General features: G+C 43.8%; 2 protein-coding genes and 2 long non-coding RNA genes across 5 annotated transcripts; 2 read left to right on the top strand and 2 right to left on the bottom strand.

Moving 5' to 3' along the window:
- The first annotated feature begins 1,040 nt into the window (after nt 1-1,040).
- LOC128263879 (uncharacterized) lies at nt 1,041-4,284 on the top strand. Its single transcript, XM_052999151.1, has 3 exons — nt 1,041-1,851; nt 2,095-3,137; nt 4,249-4,284. The coding sequence occupies exons 1-3, from the start codon at nt 1,041-1,043 to the stop codon at nt 4,282-4,284; spliced, it is 1,890 nt and encodes a 629-aa protein (XP_052855111.1).
- Nucleotides 4,285-4,887: 603 nt separating this feature from the next.
- On the bottom strand, nt 4,888-14,277 carry LOC128263870 (uncharacterized). 2 transcript variants are annotated; one of them, XR_008268555.1, is made up of 4 exons: nt 14,007-14,277; nt 13,733-13,955; nt 5,087-5,210; nt 4,888-5,026 (listed from the first exon to the last, which is right to left on the bottom strand). It is a non-coding gene; the product is annotated as an uncharacterized LOC128263870 (long non-coding RNA). The 2 variants fall into 2 exon arrangements; XR_008268554.1 differs by having other exon boundaries at nt 13,733-13,932.
- Nucleotides 14,278-15,118: 841 nt separating this feature from the next.
- On the top strand, nt 15,119-16,988 carry LOC128263878 (uncharacterized). Its single transcript, XM_052999150.1, has 2 exons — nt 15,119-16,189; nt 16,689-16,988. Exons 1-2 carry the CDS (start codon nt 15,119-15,121, stop codon nt 16,986-16,988), a joined length of 1,371 nt encoding a protein of 456 aa, XP_052855110.1.
- Nucleotides 16,989-17,069: 81 nt separating this feature from the next.
- Nucleotides 17,070-17,317, bottom strand: LOC128263871 (uncharacterized). Its single transcript, XR_008268556.1, has 2 exons — nt 17,191-17,317; nt 17,070-17,141 (listed from the first exon to the last, which is right to left on the bottom strand). It is a non-coding gene; the product is annotated as an uncharacterized LOC128263871 (long non-coding RNA).
- Between the last annotated feature and the right edge of the window lie 2,357 nt (nt 17,318-19,674).

The raw sequence follows: 19,674 nt of genomic DNA, 5'->3' as shown, positions 1-19,674 counted from the left end.
GAAATATTCAAAAGGGTTATTGTTACATTCCATTCATTCCGTCAAAGCTTGATCAACCAATTCCACTAGGGACAGTGGACATATTCAACAAGTTTATTGTCCATTCCATTCATTTCGTCACATATAAAACGCCATATATTGGCATATATTAATATTATTGATTATTATTTATAAACATCAGTGCGCCATTCCATACAAAAAATAAAAAAATAATAATAAATAACTCAAGCAATAATAAACAACTCAAGTAACCTGAGGGCAAACAAAGCATAATTAAACAATAAATACGATATTATATATATACAAATAATACACCTTAAAAATTGTTTTGTTGTGTTCCAACGAACATTGTTTATTAATTTTTCCCTATCGAGTTACCAAGTAGTCATTGGCAAATCCCACAGCAGCGTGACTATTCTGGATATATACAATTTATATTTTTGATATATTTCTTATATGCTTTGTTCCATTCATTCCATTCCATAAATTCCAGGTTTTTTATTTACTGCTTATTAAACCAATTAATATTTAAATAATTTTGGCATCAAGATTAATACGAGTCCATTGATTTAAATATAAAAATGATTCTTTTTTTTTACTGCGAATAGGGGCAATTTCCTGATCCTTATTCTAGCATGCCCATAGGGGATAAGAAAAGTTTGAAGACAACCCCGCGGGTAAGCTTAGAGCGACCACGATCAGCGTCCCCTCGTGTGTCTCAGGGTAAACAAGAACCCAAAGCGTTGATTTCCAACGCAAAAAGCGACAGCTCCTTAAACGCTCCTGTAGTTCCACAAATAAAAGTCACGCGATCCAGCGTAAAGATGGCCCAACGCGACGCAGTTTTAGACAAATTTATTTCGATCTCTGACCGTCTGAGCACATTTGAAGCCAGAATAAACGTTTCAGGGGCTTCAGATCCTTCGGTCCACACGTGCCAAGTTCGACGTGATCAAATCAAGGCATTATGGGACAGGGTAGAGAACGAGTACGAAGTATGTTCAGACGCAATTCTTGCGGGGGGCGGGGAGGCGCATGCAATGTTAGAACTTCTGCAAGCCAAATATGAGCATTGCTATGAAGTTTACGAATCCTGTACCGCGAAACTCAGTGAACAAGTTGAGCGAGTGAAAACTCAAACGGCCAACGCCAATTCCAACACCCTGCCCATTCCGTTTTCGTCCGGTTGCCGACTACCGCCATGCGACACTGAGGTTTTCGAAGGAGACTATTTGAAATGGCCAACATTTAGGGATCTTTTTACCGCAGTTTATGTCAACAATCCTAGGTTGACAGCGGTCGAAAAACTTTTCCATCTCAACGCTAAAACTAGCGGCGAGGCTAAGGCAATCGTATCCAAATACCCTCTTACAAATGAGGGTTTCGATTCAGCTTGGGAAGCACTTCGAGACCGTTTCGAAAATAAGAGACTGCTAGTAAATAGCCAACTCAAACTGCTTTTTAATTTGGGTTCCGTAAATCCCGAATCTGGCCAGGCACTGAAAGACCTACAGAGCACAATCCAAGGGTGTTTGATAGCGCTGGCTCATTCCAACATTTCCACAGAGAACTGGGACTGTCTCCTGGTATTCCTGTGCGCCAGTAGATTGCCGAAACTGACCCTTTCCTTATGGGAGCAGTCCCTTTCATCCAAGTCCGACATTCCGACCTGGGATGAAATGAACACGTTTCTTAGCGAACGATACCGAACGCTAGAGGCGATTGAGGAGATGAAACCCAGCCACAGCAATCACTCTACCGCTAAGAGTCAATCCGTTCCCAGGAAGCTCAACTCTTTCGAAGCCAAGGTAGTTACTAAACCAAAGAATTGCGACCTGTGCTCAAAAGAGAGTCATCCAGTGCGCTTATGCCAGCGTTTTCTCCAGATGTCTGTAAATGCGCGAACAATCTACATAAAAAAAAAACAGCTTTGCCTAAATTGCTTCGCAAGAGGACACCAGCTACGTTACTGTACTAGCACTCACAGCTGTTTCACATGCCGAGCTCGGCATCATACACTGTTGCATAAAGGCAACCCCATTTCCCGTGGGTCAACTTCCGCAAGTAGTTCGTCTGCAAGCCCTCAAAATCCAGCGGTGCAAGGGGCCGCTACCGGTCTAGAAAATCCGCCCAGTGTGCAGAACTATTTCGCAACCGGTGCTAGAGCGGTTTTGCTAGGCACGGCCATTATTGATATATGCCACTTGGGAACGAACTACAGGGCTCGTGCTCTAATAGACTCGGGTTCTGAGGCAACGTTTATTTCGGAACGCCTGTTCAATCTGATTAAGCTGCCATTCCGCCTTATCCAAGCCCAAGTTTCGGGATTAAATCAAACCGTTTCCGCTCAGGCGCCCAAGCTCTGCCATTTTTCTATTCGAGCCCCTAATAAGCCAGGCCTTCAGCTAGAAACCACAGCTTACGTCTTGCCCGAACTGGCTGGAATGCTTCCGTCGTACCCAATTCCACGAGATGGGCTGGTTAATTTACCGGCCATCCAACTGGCAGATCCAACATTTTTAGAGAGTTCCCAGATAGATGTTCTGATCGGAGCCGACATTTTACCGTCCGTGTGGCTGAGCGGCACGCGCACCAACATTTGCGGCTCTCTGCTAGGACAAGAGACTATTTTCGGCTGGGTGCTTACCGGCCCAGTGTCCAATGCATCAGTCCAAAAGCGGGTAGCAGCTTTCACGACCCAGATAACCGAAACAAGTGACAGGGTCTTAGAAAAACTTCTCACTAAGTTTTGGGAGGTGGAGAATATACCAACAAGGAGGGTAAAGGAATCCGATTCCTATTGCGAGAGCAATTTTCTCCAAACCACCACTAGAGACGCAAGCGGGAAATACGTGGTAACGTTACCGTTTCGCGAACCCGAAAATTTCGGATCCAAATTGGGGCACTCGCGATCCATTGCCCTAGCTCAGCTTCTTAGGAACGAAAACCGTTTAAAAAGAGACTTTCCACTAAAAGAGCAATATGACTCAGTCATTCAAGAGTATTTGGATCTGGGTCACATGAGAGAAGTTCCCCCGTCTTACGATACTCCAAACTATTATCTTCCACACCATGCTGTGATCAAACCCGAGAGCACCACCACCAAACTACGCGTGGTATTCACAGTGTTGAGACAGGTACCATTTTTTTTTACCTCGGTAAGGTAAAAGGTAGTTGCAAATATTTGTACCTAGGTAAGGTAAAAGGTATGCAATTTTTGCTGTACCTAGGTTAAGGTAAAAGGTAAAAAATACAACTTAAAAAATTTTTAAATTTGAAATTTATATTATCAGTTTCTTTTTCTGAGATACAAAGATATAAACATAAGTCACATTGGTTTCTTTTTTTGAGATCGTCAGATCTATAAACATATATATCATTGGTTTCTTTTTCTGAGATACAAAGATTTATAAACATAAGTCACATTGGTTTCTTTTTTTGAGATCGTCACATTGGTTTCTTTTTCTGAGATACTGAGATTTATAAACATAAGTAACATTGGTTTCCTTTTCTTAAATACTGAGATTTATAAACATAAGTAACAATGGTTTCCTTTTCTTAGACACATTGGTTTCTTTTCTTGGATTTATTAATACTCGTGTTTTTTTAACATAACAAGCGTTTCAAATATTTCGTCCCCCAGCCGGTTTTTATCTGTGTCATTGAAATATGCTAAAACATCGAGTTCAAATTTACAATTTTCAAAATCTTTTTCCTCCCTTGACTTTAGAGCTGAAGTTGAAGTGTAAAACTCTTCTGAATCGTTGGTCAAAACACTATCTTTTACAAATTGTTCTTCGCCTTCTTTTGTTTCTTCAACTAGCCACTCCTTAAATGTTTTCAAATTTCTTTTCTCCAAAATTGGAATCCATTTTAATTTAAATTTTGGAATTGTAATGGTCGACAAAACAAAAGGTTTGGCCTCATCGGAGGTCAAGTTAATAATGAAAGGAAACCGCTTGTAAACGCCAGATTTAAGCGCATCTGATAGAGGGTCGCCAAATTCTAAGTTAGTTAACTGTTCCAATTTGTGTGTAATTCCAAGTAACGTAGGTAGTAAATATCCCAGGTAGCAACGATTTTCACCCTGCAAAAGATCAATTGCTTTTGCAAAAATATCGGTAACAGAATTCATTTCCTGCAAAAATTCTATTTCTGTGGCTGTGAAACAAGGCTTCTTTAAAGTAATACATATAGTTTTTAAATGATGCTTAACTTCTAAAATACGGCTAATGCTGTCATGAAAAGAGTTCCACCTGGTCGCACAAGGGGCTATCAGTTTAAGGTGGAAAATGCTTTCAACTTCGTCTGCTGCAACTGTTGATCGGCTCACAATATTCCAAAGTGACGTCGCTTTTGCAAGAGACGAATGATACAAACGTTTGAATGAGATGGACTCTAATGCCTTTTCTGCATCTTTTGTGACAATTAAGTTAAGCGTGTGAGAGGCGCATCTAAAGTGCTTTGGCAGAATAATTTCATCATCTTTACAAATGTCAATCTCTACAGCATCGATTTCAGACTCCTCTAAAAATTCGGGTTTTATAGCATTTTACCCAGCAAATTTATCGAAGCTGTAGACTTTAAATGCTTTACAAAAGTTTGATGCATTGTCGGTAACAGTGCCGGATATTTGAGAATCTTTTAAGCCGTATTGAACATCTGCCAAAGTTTTTCCAATTAGTTCATGGGTATGAGAAAAACGAACTCGTTTACATGCGAGCACAAGTGAACGTCTAGCTAATGTAGAATCAATATAATGTCCGGTGACACCAAAATAGCTTTTGTTGTTGGCGCTCCAGATGTCAGCTGTCGTACAAATAAAAGCCACTTCTTTAAAAATATTCGTCAAATTTTGCTCATACTCGGCTCTGCGCTTCTCTAAAATTGTCTTGATTGTTTTCCGGCACGGTATATTAATAGATCGCCCTGATATTGTTGACAGAAGGGATCTGAAGCTTGCTTTTTCGACCTGACATAGTGGTAACATTTCCGTTACAATGTAGTCACAAATTTCATTATTAACCTGCAATAGTTAAAATATATTAAATTAAATTAAGTTATATTTAAATCTTTTTATGTTTACCTGGACTGAGTTAAGAGTACTGAAGCAGGATTTTCGATCTTTTGCCTCACCGGAAATTTTCACTTCTATTTTTGAATTTTTCGCTTTTAAAGCTTCATACGAAGAATAACTGTTCGGGTCAACCCTTTGAAAAAAAGTTTCATAATATTTTAATGTCTTCATTATACTTGTTTAATTTAAACATTTTTATGTGCTTAGTCATACATATATTTATAAAAATGTGGTTTAATAAAAAAAAATAAATTTACATTTTTTGGTGGAAAATAAAACCGCTTAAAAATATTGTTAATTGTTAAAGAATGACAAACCCCATCAATGTCCATAAAATTATGACCATATGTATGTATTTATGTATCCGCCAATTTCTTATTAAAATGCACTTTTAGATTATTTAAACTTATGGAAAATAATTTTCGCGCGAAAAAATGCATGTGCATAGATATGCACATTTACATTTAAACATACACTCCAATAAGCACATATTCATACATATATGATGCAAATTAATCTTTTCGTATCGCAACGGTGTGCTGTCGTCGTCAATAGATGCTCCTTCAGGTGGTCCCTCGCAGTTGCAGATGATCCACGTAGTACAATTAATATAGATGGCTTTCCAACGGTGAATTGCCGTCGGCAATTGAAGTTCCCTTAGGTGGTCCCTCGCAGTTGCAGATGATCCACGGAGGGCGGGGAGTAAGACTTGCCGCTATCTTTGTAGGCCGGCTGGCCGAATAATCCTCAGGATGAGTTACGATGATTATGGAGGAAGGGTGACTGCCCTTCTTTAACTGCTGGCCTAGAGACTCAGACAGTTTTCAAATGATAAAGATTTAACGACGGTTGTCGGAGTTATATTGTATGAGCAGCGGCTCTTTATTTGCCTGAAGTCAAATCTAAACTAAAACTTAAAGCTACACAAAAGAGACTCATAGCGGCCACTCCAATGGGAAGTGCTTGCCGGCTATGCACGAGCTTCCGGCCAGACGCTGTGTCAGCAATTTGGCCGGAGCGAGCCTTCGGACGATCGGTCATTGCCGTCGCCCGGCTTACTTAGTTAACTACTCCCCCCTCAGAATTAAGGCCGCCCTCGGCCGACCCTATTTTGGCGATCACCTCCTTTAGTTGGGCCGTGGATCTCCTGGCCTGGGTGACTCGCTGATAAGTGAGGCCGATGCAGATCAACGCGCAGCAGATCGCTCCCACGATCAGCAATATCTGGTGTGAACGATAGCCGTTGATATCTTCCCCGAACTTCTTAATGTGTTCCAGGTTACGCTCACTCAAGCGGTGAAGGTACGGAAGGCTAAGTGTGTTGTGCTCCAGGGTGATGTTCAGGATAGGCGAGCTAGCCACTCCTGGTACCCTTTTCTGGGCTACGTCATGATTGACATATCGGGTTTCGTTAACCGTGGCGCTTTCAGTGAAAGTGATGAGGTGTGTGCCTCGTATATGGACGTAAGTGCCATTGTCCACCCTTACGCGAGCCGGACGATCGTTCACAATTAGGATGCCTTCATCTACGTAGGTGACGGGATGTAAATCACTGTGTTGGATGCCGCAATGTGCTGTGCCTCCAGCGTGGAGCTCCTGGGCGCATGACCTTCTTAGCGCCAGTTGGCAAAATGTGGCTCCCGGTGTTATGGAGCAATTTTTTACCGTGAGGATTTCTCCATTACAATCCGCTATTACCTTGTCCTCCAGCCTGAGCATTGTGTCGTGATGTGACACGGGGAAAACGGTGATTTTAATACATTCTAATTTAATTTTAGGAAACTTAATTATAAAATGCAAAATGTTAGTGGATTGCAAAATTTTTACGGACGCAACGGACAAAACATCTTTGATGGCAGTCCCGGTGGGCTCTTCCATCCATACACTTTCCAGGTCTGCATGATCTAATATGCTAGGGCTAACTATGCTAACTTTTGCAAGAGCTATTGCAAGTATGAGGTTCTGCAACTCCATTGTGATCATTCTATTTCGAGTTAATAACATCTCAAAAAGATGTCCCGTGTCGACTTGGGACTCTTTAGCTGACCTCAAGAGTTGATTGACAATGGCGGAAATTTTATTGATTTGTTCCTGTACTTTGTTATTGATACTAATTTGCCTATTGTTTGCATTATTTAATTGAAATTCGTTGAATTTAATTTTTTCGAAGTCCTCCGCGTCTGGCGTTCCCGCCACTACTTTTAACGCCGCTCCCAAGAAGTCTAAACTCCTGGCTACTCTGTGGTGGATGCTCAGTGACTCGAGCAGGTCACGCAGGTGAGCGACATCTACGCTCAAAAGCTTCTGCATGTGCGACTGGGGAAACATGTTAATCATGCCGCCAGTTTCCTCCACCACGCGCCTATACTCCGAGAGATTCGCTGAGTGCCTCAAGGATGCGAATTCTTCCCATACCAAAATCCGTCCGTCAATGACGGGAATGTATTTGGCTTGCGAGTAGTCCATGACGTGCGCCGATGTCAGGGCAAAAAGGAATAGCAGAGGTATGAGCTTGAACCTGTAATTTTGGATTTGTTGTAGTGTTTTATAAACTAGCGGGGTAGCCCTCCACCAAAGCATGACGAATTTAAGCATAATAAAAAATTATCAAATAAAAACCTATGCCAAGTGGCTAGAGATAAAAAATGTAAAAAAATTGTAAAAACTATTAGGCGAATGACAACGTGCTTGTGTTTCGCCTACTTAAGGTTGTCCTTGTGGACCACCCTCCCCTTAATGAGGACTGTGGTCCCCATGTCCGCTTCCACAGTTTTCTCTTCGCATAACGGTGAAAGCTTGTTGCCTAGTCTCCTGTTGGATTTCACTAGGACTTTGTCGCCGACATTGAACACTCTGTTCTGTCGGGATGCATTTTCCCTGCTTCTCAACTTATCCTGGGCACGCCTAATCCTATCCTGTATATCGCATTGCGGGTCACATTGTGTGACTACCACGTCGGCCGGTCTCTTATCGATAACCGAATGGATAGATTTGTTATACTTAGACGTGGCCAGTAAGATCAACTCTACAGTGTCGCTGATGCCTTTGTCGATTTTGAGGCATCTGGCAAGCTCCACTAGAGTGCTGTGGAATCGCTCCACTTGTCCGTTCGAGACGCTGTGGAGTGGCGGTGCATTTGAGATGCTAACTCCGAAGTGATTCTCTAGCATGGTCCGAATGGTGTGCGAGTTCAATGAGGGTTCATTGTCGCAGTAAATGACTCTGGCTTTAGGAAAAACGTTAAGGAGTTGTAGTAAAGCCGGTTTGAGGTCCTCTATGGTTCTAGAGGGAATTGGTTGGACCATTGCAAATTTGGAAAATTTGTCAATGCATGTGAGGAAGTATTTCTTATCAGTGGAGAAAATGTCTATGTGTAGCATTTCTCCCACATGAGACGGGACTGGCGTTTCGCCGAGTTCGTGTTTTCTAGGATGCCTGTCATATTTTGCTTTAGCGCAGGTTTTGCAGTTAGTGACAATTTCATTCGCTAACTTGGCCATTTTTGGGAAATAGTATTCCGAAAGTACCTGCTTGACATTCTCCTGTGCGGATCTGTGAGCCCTATTATGCTCAGTGGTGAGGACTTCTCGTCTCTCAGCGACTGCGAAAATATCTGTGACACGGTTCTTGCAGTGCCAGAACTTGGTGGCTGGGAATTGCCGGATCAATTCGTCCTGTATCATTGCCAGCGTGTGCAGATCGCAATGAATGGCGTTAACGCCTTTGGGGACTATAATGTCCGCAAGCTCCTCAAGCAGTGATTCCTTGCATGTGAAGTCAATATCATGCCGTCTCTTGTTTCCGAAGAGCACGAAGCTGCGTTTAGACGGAAAGCGAGCTTCTCCCAGAGTTATCTGGTTCTGAAAGCAATTCAAAGGCTTATCCGTGGTTTCGATGGTGTGTGTTAGCGACACTTCGCTGTGGATAGTGGCCGCACACGAGTAAGCTTCCTCCGCCTCCACAACGTTAAGTTGCTGTCTGGAGAGGGCATCCGCGACGAGATTCTCTTTGCCGGGCTTATAAAACATTTTAGCGCCGGACTCGTCGATGCGAGCTTTCCATCGTTTGATTTTCGCATTCGGATTGGACTCCGACACTGCGAATGTCAATGGTTGGTGATCAGTATAGATATTTATATCTTTTACTGCATATAAGTAATGGCGTAATTTGGCTAGCGCCCAAACTATGGCTAACAGCTCACGCTCGTTAGTAGCGTAGTTAACCTCTCGGTCCTTTAGGGTCCTAGATATCATAGTTATGGGTCTTCCCTCCTGGGATAGTACTGCGCCTATGCCAGTTGCCGAGGCATCCGTCGTTAGATCGAATGCCTTCTTGTAATCAGGATATCTGAGGATGACATCCTCCGAAGCCAGAATGTTACGCAATTTTCGGAAAGCAAGTCGTTGCTGCTCGCTAAATTGCACCTGCATATTTCTGGATCTGTGCCTGCTGACACTTCCATTCTCTCCTTTAAGGATATCAGAGACGGGCCTAGCTATTGATGCAAAATCTTTGATGAAGCATCGGTAATAACTGGCCAGGCCAAGGAATGATCTCACCTCGAATACATTTTTGGGTTCGGGGAATTCCTGAATGGCCTTGATTTTTTCTGGGTCAGTTGTGGCACCATTGTTGGTGACGATAAAGCCCAAAAAGCTAACGCTTTTTTTAAAAAAACGCGATTTTTGCGTTGACACCCTCATGTTGGCGTCGTGCAGGCTCTTAAGAACCCAATTTACGTGCCGAATGTGGGCGTTTGCGTCTTCTGAGAAAACGATGACATCATCAACATAGACATAGCAAAATTTGCCAACGTGCTCTCGCAGTATGTCGTCGATGGTTCTTTGGAAGATGCTGGCCGCATTCTTCAAACCGAACGGTAGCCGGCGAAACTCGTATTTTCCTCCGTTAACGGAAAAGGAAGTTTTTTCACGGTCACGCTCTGCCAGATTGATCTGATGGTAGCCCGACTTCAAATCAAGCGTTGTGAAGTATTTGGCTTTGCCTAAATTCCCTAGTATCACAGAGATATTCGGCATGGGATAGCGATCAGGTATTGTCCTCTCGTTTAATTTGCGAAAGTCTAATACGAGCCGCATCTTGCGGTTGCCCGCTTCGTCAGTGCCCTTTTTGTCTACTACCCATATTGGGTTATTGTAGGGGGACTTTGACTTTTGTATTATGCCATTTTTTAGCAACTCTTGGATTTTGCCATTGACGAAATCCGCTGCCCCCATTGGGTATGGGTAAAGTTTGGCATAAATGGGCTCGTCACTAACCGTCCTGATGGTAGCTACCACCGACGTGTTGTAGGGTAGGGCCTCGTTGGGGTTTGCAAAGGCTTTTTTTTGTTCGCCAAGCATTTTGATAAAGGCCTCTCTAGCTAGAGGCGGTGCGTCCGAAAAATCAATGTTGGTAAAATTGACGTCGGGGCACGATTGGAATTCCAATTTTTCTGCTTCGGAGCCCCATTTGAGGTAGCCGGAAGCTAGACACAGCGATGCCCCTGCCTGTTTTAACAGGTCAAGGCCAATTATGGCATCGAAGGAAGACAAATCTGGTAATATGAAGAACGTGGCCTTCAAGTTAAATAGAGAGACAAAGCACTTTTTAGTGATGGTGGTGACGCCATGGATAGAATGTATCGTAAATGGCGATTCTACTGGGCGGACGCCTTTCAACCCTTCGTATGGACGGATGAAATTTTTTGCCGCGCCCGTGTCTACCAAAAGCTTCATATCTATCCCCGCTACTCTTCGTCTGATGACAGGTAGCAGGGACTTTCCCCTAAAAAATTAATGGCGTCCGAATCATATTCATGAATGGCGTCGTCATTGATTTCCTGGGCCGCGCTTGAAGCTGCTGCAGTGTATTGCTCATTAATTTCGCCTGCGCCTTGCGCGATGTGGTTGACCCTCTGCCTCTTATGTGGGCCGGATCGACCGGACTCGGCCGGCTTTCTGTTTTGATAAGCCGGAGCTTGAGATGGCTTGAGCATCCTAGACATTGAAGGGTCAACCTCCATGGGCTCTGGCGTGTTTTCATGACGCCTGTCGTTGTGCGGAGCGGAGTGCACTTGAGCCTTGTGCTGCTTAGTGAAGTGTGGGTTTTTGCCCGCGCTTACTTGAGGGTGCGCTTGATAGGAATTTTGTTGGCGATCTTGCGCCTTTGGAAATTGCTTTCTATCCCTATCTTCTAGGCTCTTTGCAAACGATGTTGCGAAAGTGTATCTTTCGTGGTTTGATTCCACCTCTTGAGCCAATGCCAATGCAGTTGGCATATCTTTCGGCTTTGCCGAGAAAAGGACATCGGAGAGACTGCGCTTGAGGCCCGAAATAAATATACGGAGCGCGTCACCTCGGAATTTTTCGCATAGAATTCTGGCCGCCGATGCTTCGTACGACATGGTGGCTTTATTTGTGAGCAAGGTGAGCTTTTTCTCAACCTCGTCATAGTATTGTAGGAGAGTGAGGCTTCCCTGTCTAAGGGTGCCCATCTCCTGCTCGATGACGTGAATCTGACGTTTGTCACTGTATGTGAAATCGAGGCGGTCTATGATTGCATCGAAATTCAATACAGTGCCAAACGAGGATAGCACTGCATCGGCAGGGCCTCTTATTTTACTCCTAATAATTACAACCGCCTGATAGTGGCGTGAGCTATCTATGTAATTTTTAAATATATAATATGCGGCTACTGCCGCTTGCCGCCAAGAGACATATGTTTCTTGTGCCCCCGTAAATTCGGGAAGGCATTTGACGGCGTCAAGGGGCTCGTTGCATTGCACATTGTTTTTAATGTCAATGGGTTCGTAAATTTTTATTTGGGGGGTTCCGATTTGAGCGGGTGATACCCGCGTCTCTGCCACCTGCTTAGCTAAGTTTTCTATGGTTTTGCGCATTTCATTTTCCCTGCGCTGGTCCTCACCAGCCTTTTCTATGAGGGCATTGGCGATGGCCGCCTGGATGACAGCTTGGAGTTGATCTGCGTTTATGGCCATGTTTGTATTGGGACCGGCACCGGTAGCCGCCTGCCTCGGTGTAGAAGTAATAGGGAGCCTCTCCGAGTTTGACTCTGAGTCGCTATGTTGTCTTGGATCCCTATAACTTAGGAACGACATGGATAGCAATGCTAAATTCCATTACCCAAGAGTTGCATGCCTAAGCAGCTATAAACAAAATTCAAACGGGACCGTGGCGGCTGAGCTGTCGCTATGATAAACAAAGAGGCGAAGCTAACAGAGTCAAAACGCGAATGAGCGGTGTCGGGTTCGCGGACCGGAGCGGGTCGAGGAAGCAGTAAAAAGACCCCAAGATTGTTGCAAAGCTAATACACAGAATTTTTAGGTATAAGCAAAAAAACAATGACACAAAAGGGCTGAATTAAATCCTATAATTTATATGAGACAGTTTCCGTCGCCAAGAAAATTAATTCAATAAATGCACAATTTATTTATTTTCCAGCAGCGCCTTTGCGCCTAAGGTGTATGATGTTTATAATTTTCTGTATGGCCGTAATATCGGTAATATTTTGGCCTTGGGATATTTATTTAAAATAATTATGCAAACAATACACAATAATAAACATTTATGATACGCGTGTAATTACACAAATTAAACTGTCAATCAACTAGTTAGTATGCTAATTTATTAAAATGTTAACACGAAACCATTAATGTGGAGCTGCAGAAAGTATTCTGGCAGTGTGTTTGAATGTTTTACAAATGCAGATTGGGAAAATATATGTATGGAGGTGCTCACTTACATGGTTCCCCAATTTTATAACAATGGGTAATTTACGGTGGGCGCCAATTAATCTTTTCGTATCGCAACGGTGTGCTGTCGTCGTCAATAGATGCTCCTTCAGGTGGTCCCTCGCAGTTGCAGATGATCCACGTAGTACAATTAATATAGATGGCTTTCCAACGGTGAATTGCCGTCGGCAATTGAAGTTCCCTTAGGTGGTCCCTCGCAGTTGCAGATGATCCACGGAGGGCGGGGAGTAAGACTTGCCGCTATCTTTGTAGGCCGGCTGGCCGAATAATCCTCAGGATGAGTTACGATGATTATGGAGGAAGGGTGACTGCCCTTCTTTAACTGCTGGCCTAGAGACTCAGACAGTTTTCAAATGATAAAGATTTAACGACGGTTGTCGGAGTTATATTGTATGAGCAGCGGCTCTTTATTTGCCTGAAGTCAAATCTAAACTAAAACTTAAAGCTACACAAAAGAGACTCATAGCGGCCACTCCAATGGGAAGTGCTTGCCGGCTATGCACGAGCTTCCGGCCAGACGCTGTGTCAGCAATTTGGCCGGAGCGAGCCTTCGGACGATCGGTCATTGCCGTCGCCCGGCTTACTTAGTTAACTTGCATACATAAATATGTGCTTGTTCACATACTCAAATAATTCGAAGGTGCATTAAAAAAAAATTGCGGGAATCGTGCTGCTTCATGCTATGATTGTTTAAATGTTTTAATGAAATAGGCACAATCTATACATAAATACATACATATGGTCATATTCACATTGATGACTGCACCACATAAATGTATGAATAAGCACATATGTATGTTCAAAAGCACATGTGCATGTCTACGCACATGCATTTTTTCGCGCGAAAATTAATTTATAAATTCACTTCACAGTTCACTTACCTTCAGATGTTTATGCAAGTTGCCGGTTGACTTTTCATCAAATTTGATAGTTTTGTTCAAACACAGTTTGCACTTCCCGTCCGGTAAAAAGAAAGTCCCATTTAAAATTAATGGTAGCTCCTTTTTTTCTGCGCCTTCTTCGCTCATTTTAAGATTTGTTGTGGCGTTTTCTAGGAACCGATGTCATCGATAAAAGTGCACTGTTTAGGTAGCAACGGCATTGCTAATTTAGCATTATACGAAATTCCAACGGAAAATATTTTTACATTCTTACCATAAAGACCTCTGTGAGTAAGTGGTGGAACTATCATATTTCTAAGTTTTCGATTGCATTGCTGTGAAGCAGGGCTATTTCTAATATGCACAATATTTACATACACGTATGGAAGTACCTAAATACCTTACATAGCTAAAACGAAAATTCGTACCTAGGTAAGGTAAAAGGTAGCCAAATATTTTTTTACCTAGGTAAGGTAAAAGATACCGAAAAAAATTACCTAGGTACATACCTAGGTACAAGTACCTAGATACACCCCAACACTGGGTATTCAATGCTTCTAGCCCTTCAGCAAATGGGACAAGCTTGAACGATATTCTTCATGCTGGTCCAGTCCTACAATCTGATTTAACCATTCAGATCTTGAAGTGGCGTTATTTCCAGTACGTGTTCAGTGCAGACATTACAAAAATGTACCGTCAAATCTGGGTCGATCCCAAGCACACGCCGTTCCAAAGAATTTTATTCCGAAACAAAGAAGGAGAAGTAAGCGATTTCGAACTAAAAACCGTCACCTTTGGTGTCCACTGTGCACCGTTTCTGGCACTTCGCGTACTCCAACAATTGGCAGACGACGTAGAAACGGAGTTTCCTAAAGCAACCAATATTATTCGGCATTTTATGTACGTAGACGATGTTCTGGCAGGGGCCAATTGCATACAAGAGGCTCGACTTGCTATCCGCGAGCTTTGCCACGCTTTTAACCTTGCCGGGTTCCCGTTGAGAAAGTGGACAGCGAATCAGAATAGCATACTCGAAGATATCCCTAACGAGCACCTACTCCACGATGACTTTCGCGATCTCAATTCCGAAAGCACTACCAAAACACTTGGGGTTCGGTGGAATGCGACCTCGGACGAGTTCTATTTTGTTCCACCGCTAGTTTCGATTGAATCTACGTATACCAAGAGAGAGGTTCCTTCCCAGATCGCGAAACTTTTTGACCCCGCGGGATGGCTGTCCCCGTTTATTGTCCGCTCAAAAATCTTTATGCAAGAAATTTGGTTGCAACAGTTGGGCTGGGATGAAAATATCCCCACAGAAATGAATCAAAGATGGCAAGAGTTTTTGCGCAGCTATTCCGAGCTCAAGCAAATCCGTGTTCCTAGATGGGTTGGTTCCAGCCAGAGGTGAAGGTCGAGCATCATGGGTTTTGTGATGCGTCGCAGAAGGCATATGGGGCCGCAATATACTTGCGGGTTGAAGTAGGACATAATATTATGACACATCTGCTTACCGCCAAGACCCGAGTCGTACCCGTTAAAACGGTGTCCCTTCCACGGCTCGAACTGTGTGGGGCCTTGCTGTTGTCAGAAATGATCGCAGCTATCCTTCCGAATATGCCAATTTCCAATTCCGACATTTTCTGCTGGACTGATTCCACCATCGTCCTCGCATGGTTGAACAAACCGGCATTCCAATGGGCCACGTTTGTAGCCAACCGAGTGACCAAGATTATTCAGGTGACGAGCGCTGAGCATTGGGCGCATGTGCGATCTGAGCACAATTCCGCGGACCTAGCCAGCCGAGGAGTTTCGCTGCAGGATCTGGTTCATAGCCAACTCTGGTGGAAAGGACCGGACTGGTTACAACAGCCAAAAGGCCAGTGGCCAACACAGGGGCTTGCGACTCCAGTTACAGACTTAGAGCAGCGTGCTGTGAAGGTCAATTTCGCAAAGGCCCTATCCGACGATTTTCTGGAACGATTCTCCAAATTGGACAAGGCTCTGCGGGTCCTTGCGTACGTGCTACGGTTCACTCAACGCTGCCGCAAGATGCCGAGGGGCCCAGCTGACCGGCCTACAAAGGAGGAGGTCCGAGAAGCTGAAAGAGCCCTTATTCTATATGCTCAACGTGAGGAATATACCCAAGAGCTTAAATTCCTAAACGATAAGTGTCCAATTCCAGTGTCCAGCCCGATAGCCAACCTGTTTCCATTCCTAGACCAGCACGTCCTGTTAAGAGCATGTGGTCGCATTACTGCCTCAACAGCACTTCAGTATGACGAGCGCCATCCTATTATACTGCCATATAACTGTAGGCTTTCTCGTCTGCTCGTCCTTTTTTCACACCAGATTTCCCTGCATGGCGGCAACCAACTAGTGGTACGCCTCATTCGATCGAAGTATTGGATTCCTAAACCCAAGAATCTGGTAAAAGCTGTGCTAAACTCCTGTAAGGTGTGTACTATTTACAAGAAGAAATTACAGACGCAATTAATGGGCGATCTTCCGACCGATCGAGTTTCCTTTTCCAGGCCTTCTACATATACTGGCATTGATTATGCAGGCCCATTTGAAATAAAAAACTATACAGGCAGAGCATGCCTCATTACCAAGGGATATGTTTGGGGGCAGCGACTCTACTTTCGCGTGATTTTATGCAAGCGATCAAGGAGTCTGTGACTGATGCCTATAGCCATCAGGGACTTTTGTGGCGTTTCATTCCACCAGGAGCTCCACATATGGGAGGACTATGGGAGGCTGGAGTGAAAAGCTTTAAAACACTTTTCTACAAGTCGACGTCAAGTCGGAAGTATCTCCCATGTCCGAAAATCTTTCTGATTTGTTGGCGTTAACGCCAGGCCACTTTCTGATTGGGGGTCCGTTGCTTTCCACAACTGAACCCGAAATTAAGGGCGATGCTAAGTCGATTATAAATCGCTGGCAACATTTAAAGGCCCTGCATCAGCAGTTCAGTGCGCGATGGAAAGAGGAATATTTAAAGGAACTGCACAAGCGCAATAAGTGGCAGAATCCGTCCAAAGATATACATGCTGATGATATGGTGGTCGTCAAAGAAGACAATATGCCATCAAACGACTGGCGGCTCGGCAGAGTTGTATCTGTCTTTCCAGGGGCCGATAGTAGAGTTCGCGTAGTAGAAATCCGTACGGCTCGAGGAATTATTAAACGTCCCGTCCATAAGCTAGTACTTCTTCCTATGGAGGCCAAGGCAGCCTCAGTACTTCCAAAATAGTGCCTTCTGTCCTCATGCTCCAAAATTCGTTCACGATTGACACTAAATGTACTTATCATTTATTTTTTTTATATATTAAAGCATTAAAACCATGGCTCCACGACCTCGCAGCGCCCAAACTCTGGACGACAGACGTTCCCGAGGTACTCGATCCTACCGCTGCCGAGTCTGTCGGGGAATCCATCCGCTACGGAAATGCAACAGGTTTCTGAGGCTCAGTACTGAGAAGCGGCTACGCGCCGTTATCATTAACAAATACTGCGCTAATTGCCTGGCACATCAGCACTCCGAAGAAGTATGTCGCAGCGGAGACACGTGCAAAAAATGTGGGCAGGACCACACACGTCGCGACGCCAGTCAATTTCTCCAGTGCGACCTTCGGTAACTGCATCACGACCATCAGCTTTCGGCTCACGCTCTCGGGGTCCAACACCCAGCTCGCGGAATCGTTCCCGGCATTCCGACCAGGCCGAAGCGCCAACTGCAGCTCCATCTGTGGCGTCTCTGTTGCAGCATCGGAGTGTGCAAATCATCCCGACTGCCATCGTGGTTCTCGACACAGGAACCAATAAATACGAGACGGGTGCCCTGATCGACCCGTGCTCCCCGGTGAGCACCATTGAGAGATCGCTCGCTGCGGCGTTCCGGCTCCCCACGACGAGCGTCGGAGACGAGACGGTCTGTTCGGCGACGATAAGGTCGCGAACAGGCACCTTCAAAAGCGACGTGGTGCTCAAGGTCAGCCCCAACTTCTCCACTCGCACTCCAATCCGTGCACTAGCCGACGATGTTCGCGCTAGGTTTAATGATATCCGTCTTGCTGATGAACAGTTTCATCGCCCGGCGACGATATCCCTGGTGTTGGGCTCTGACGTCTATCGTGATGTCATCCAACCCGGGTTCCTAAATCTGGATGAGGGGCTGCCTGTCGCACAAAGCACTGTGTTCGGCTGGATTGTCTCGGGATCCTGTAGACAGTCTTAAGGCTCCAGACGTGTGGAAAACTTGGTTGCTACGTTTGCCGTCGCAAGGGGGGGAGAATGTCCGCGCCAAGGAGGGGCCACTGTCGAAATTATTCGTTAACAGTCGAGAGCAGTTATGTCCAGATGAACTCTCATCTCGCTCTCGGTCTGTTAACAGTCTCCACCCCCGCTCTCCTAGCATTAGATTTCAGTAGAGTTAAGGAGTTATAATTTCGAAGCCACTAAGTGATGTTGTACAAGTTAAGTGAAGCAAGTTATATGAAATAAAAATTCACATTTGCGAAAAAAGAACCCAACGAGTCGCCATTTCCATCAGCATCCTCCAAGGGCAGAAATCCGCCACCCCCCCAACTTTTCACAGATCAAAAGGAAGATATGAAGATGCCCGACAACAAATCATCAGCTTTAATAAATTGTAATTTAATGTTATGACTTATAACCGGGATAAAAGCATTGGAAAACACAGCTGGCGGAATAACAAATATACAACCATGGGAAAATAATACGATGATATGATGGACATCGCAGCGTATTTAATTACATATTATAATTTGGAGCCATACAATAGCGAGTTAAGACTGATAGATAAATAGGGCTTTAATTTTATATGAATGAGCTTGTCAAATAATGGTACGCAATTTTAGTAATAGAATTAATCAACTTAAGGCAAATAACGAGTTGAAATTTAAAACAAAAAGGCAGAAAAGAGCACCTTTTGAGTTTGTTGGAGCTATACACCATATATTATTTGGAACCATGGATGCTATAGACAGAAATATAATTGAAGCAAATATACAATACATATTCGATAATCAACAAGATCTGCAACATATGTATATGAAAAAAACATCCTTAGTAGATTCGACGTTAAATATCATAACAAAAACATCAGAGGAAATAAACGAACAGTTCAAAGCGATGTAAGACGAAATAATGAGGTTGAACAAGGAAGTACACGAAAATCAATATGTCAATCAGATGGCACTAGCATATCTAAAAAAAAAATGCAAGGATCAATTACAAATTTAATTGAGGGTTAACCCTCAATTGTTAAAACCACCTCAAATAAAAAAGAAATTGCATAAATTGAGGAAAAAACTAGCACCAAAGCTACAGCTACCTGGATCAGCAACGGGAACAGAAATAAGAGAAATATACAATTTATTGACAGCCCAAGTGATAATTATGGATGAGAAACTCGTCATACACGCAGAAATACCGTTGTTCGATCAGAAAGTTTTAACGGTGTATAGAATGATACCAATACCATTCGGAAGTTATGGCAAAACAATAGTTCCTCAGTTAAAGGCTGACTTGTTAATATACAACTTTGACAAAGACTCTTACGCTTTGAAAACAAATACACAATTTAACGCCTGCTCTCGGCAAAGTAATCAACATTTTCTTTGTCGGGAGACTGGGTCTGGAAATCAGCCACTGACAATTCCGGTGAGTTATCGGCCCTAAAGCAAAGTCGGAACCCAATATGAGAATTCCAGGAGAGTCGTGCCGAAAACATATGGGTAGAATTGTCTACTTCAAATTCTTGGCTATATAAGGATTTCAACGACCCGGTGTTGAAATGGACATGTGGAAACCATCGAAGTCAGGTCCGCAAATTCAATAACACCTTTTAACAGATGCGCACGAAATAATCACAGAAGACAATATAACGGAGCTGGTGGCACCACGGATTACAGTAG

This window comes from Drosophila gunungcola, unplaced genomic scaffold (assembly GCF_025200985.1).
Source record: "Drosophila gunungcola strain Sukarami unplaced genomic scaffold, Dgunungcola_SK_2 000024F, whole genome shotgun sequence".
In the NCBI taxonomy this organism is placed as follows: domain Eukaryota; kingdom Metazoa; phylum Arthropoda; class Insecta; order Diptera; family Drosophilidae; genus Drosophila; species Drosophila gunungcola.
The sequence above is the reverse complement of the archived record's forward strand: the minus strand, read 5'-3'. Positions and strand labels throughout refer to the sequence as shown.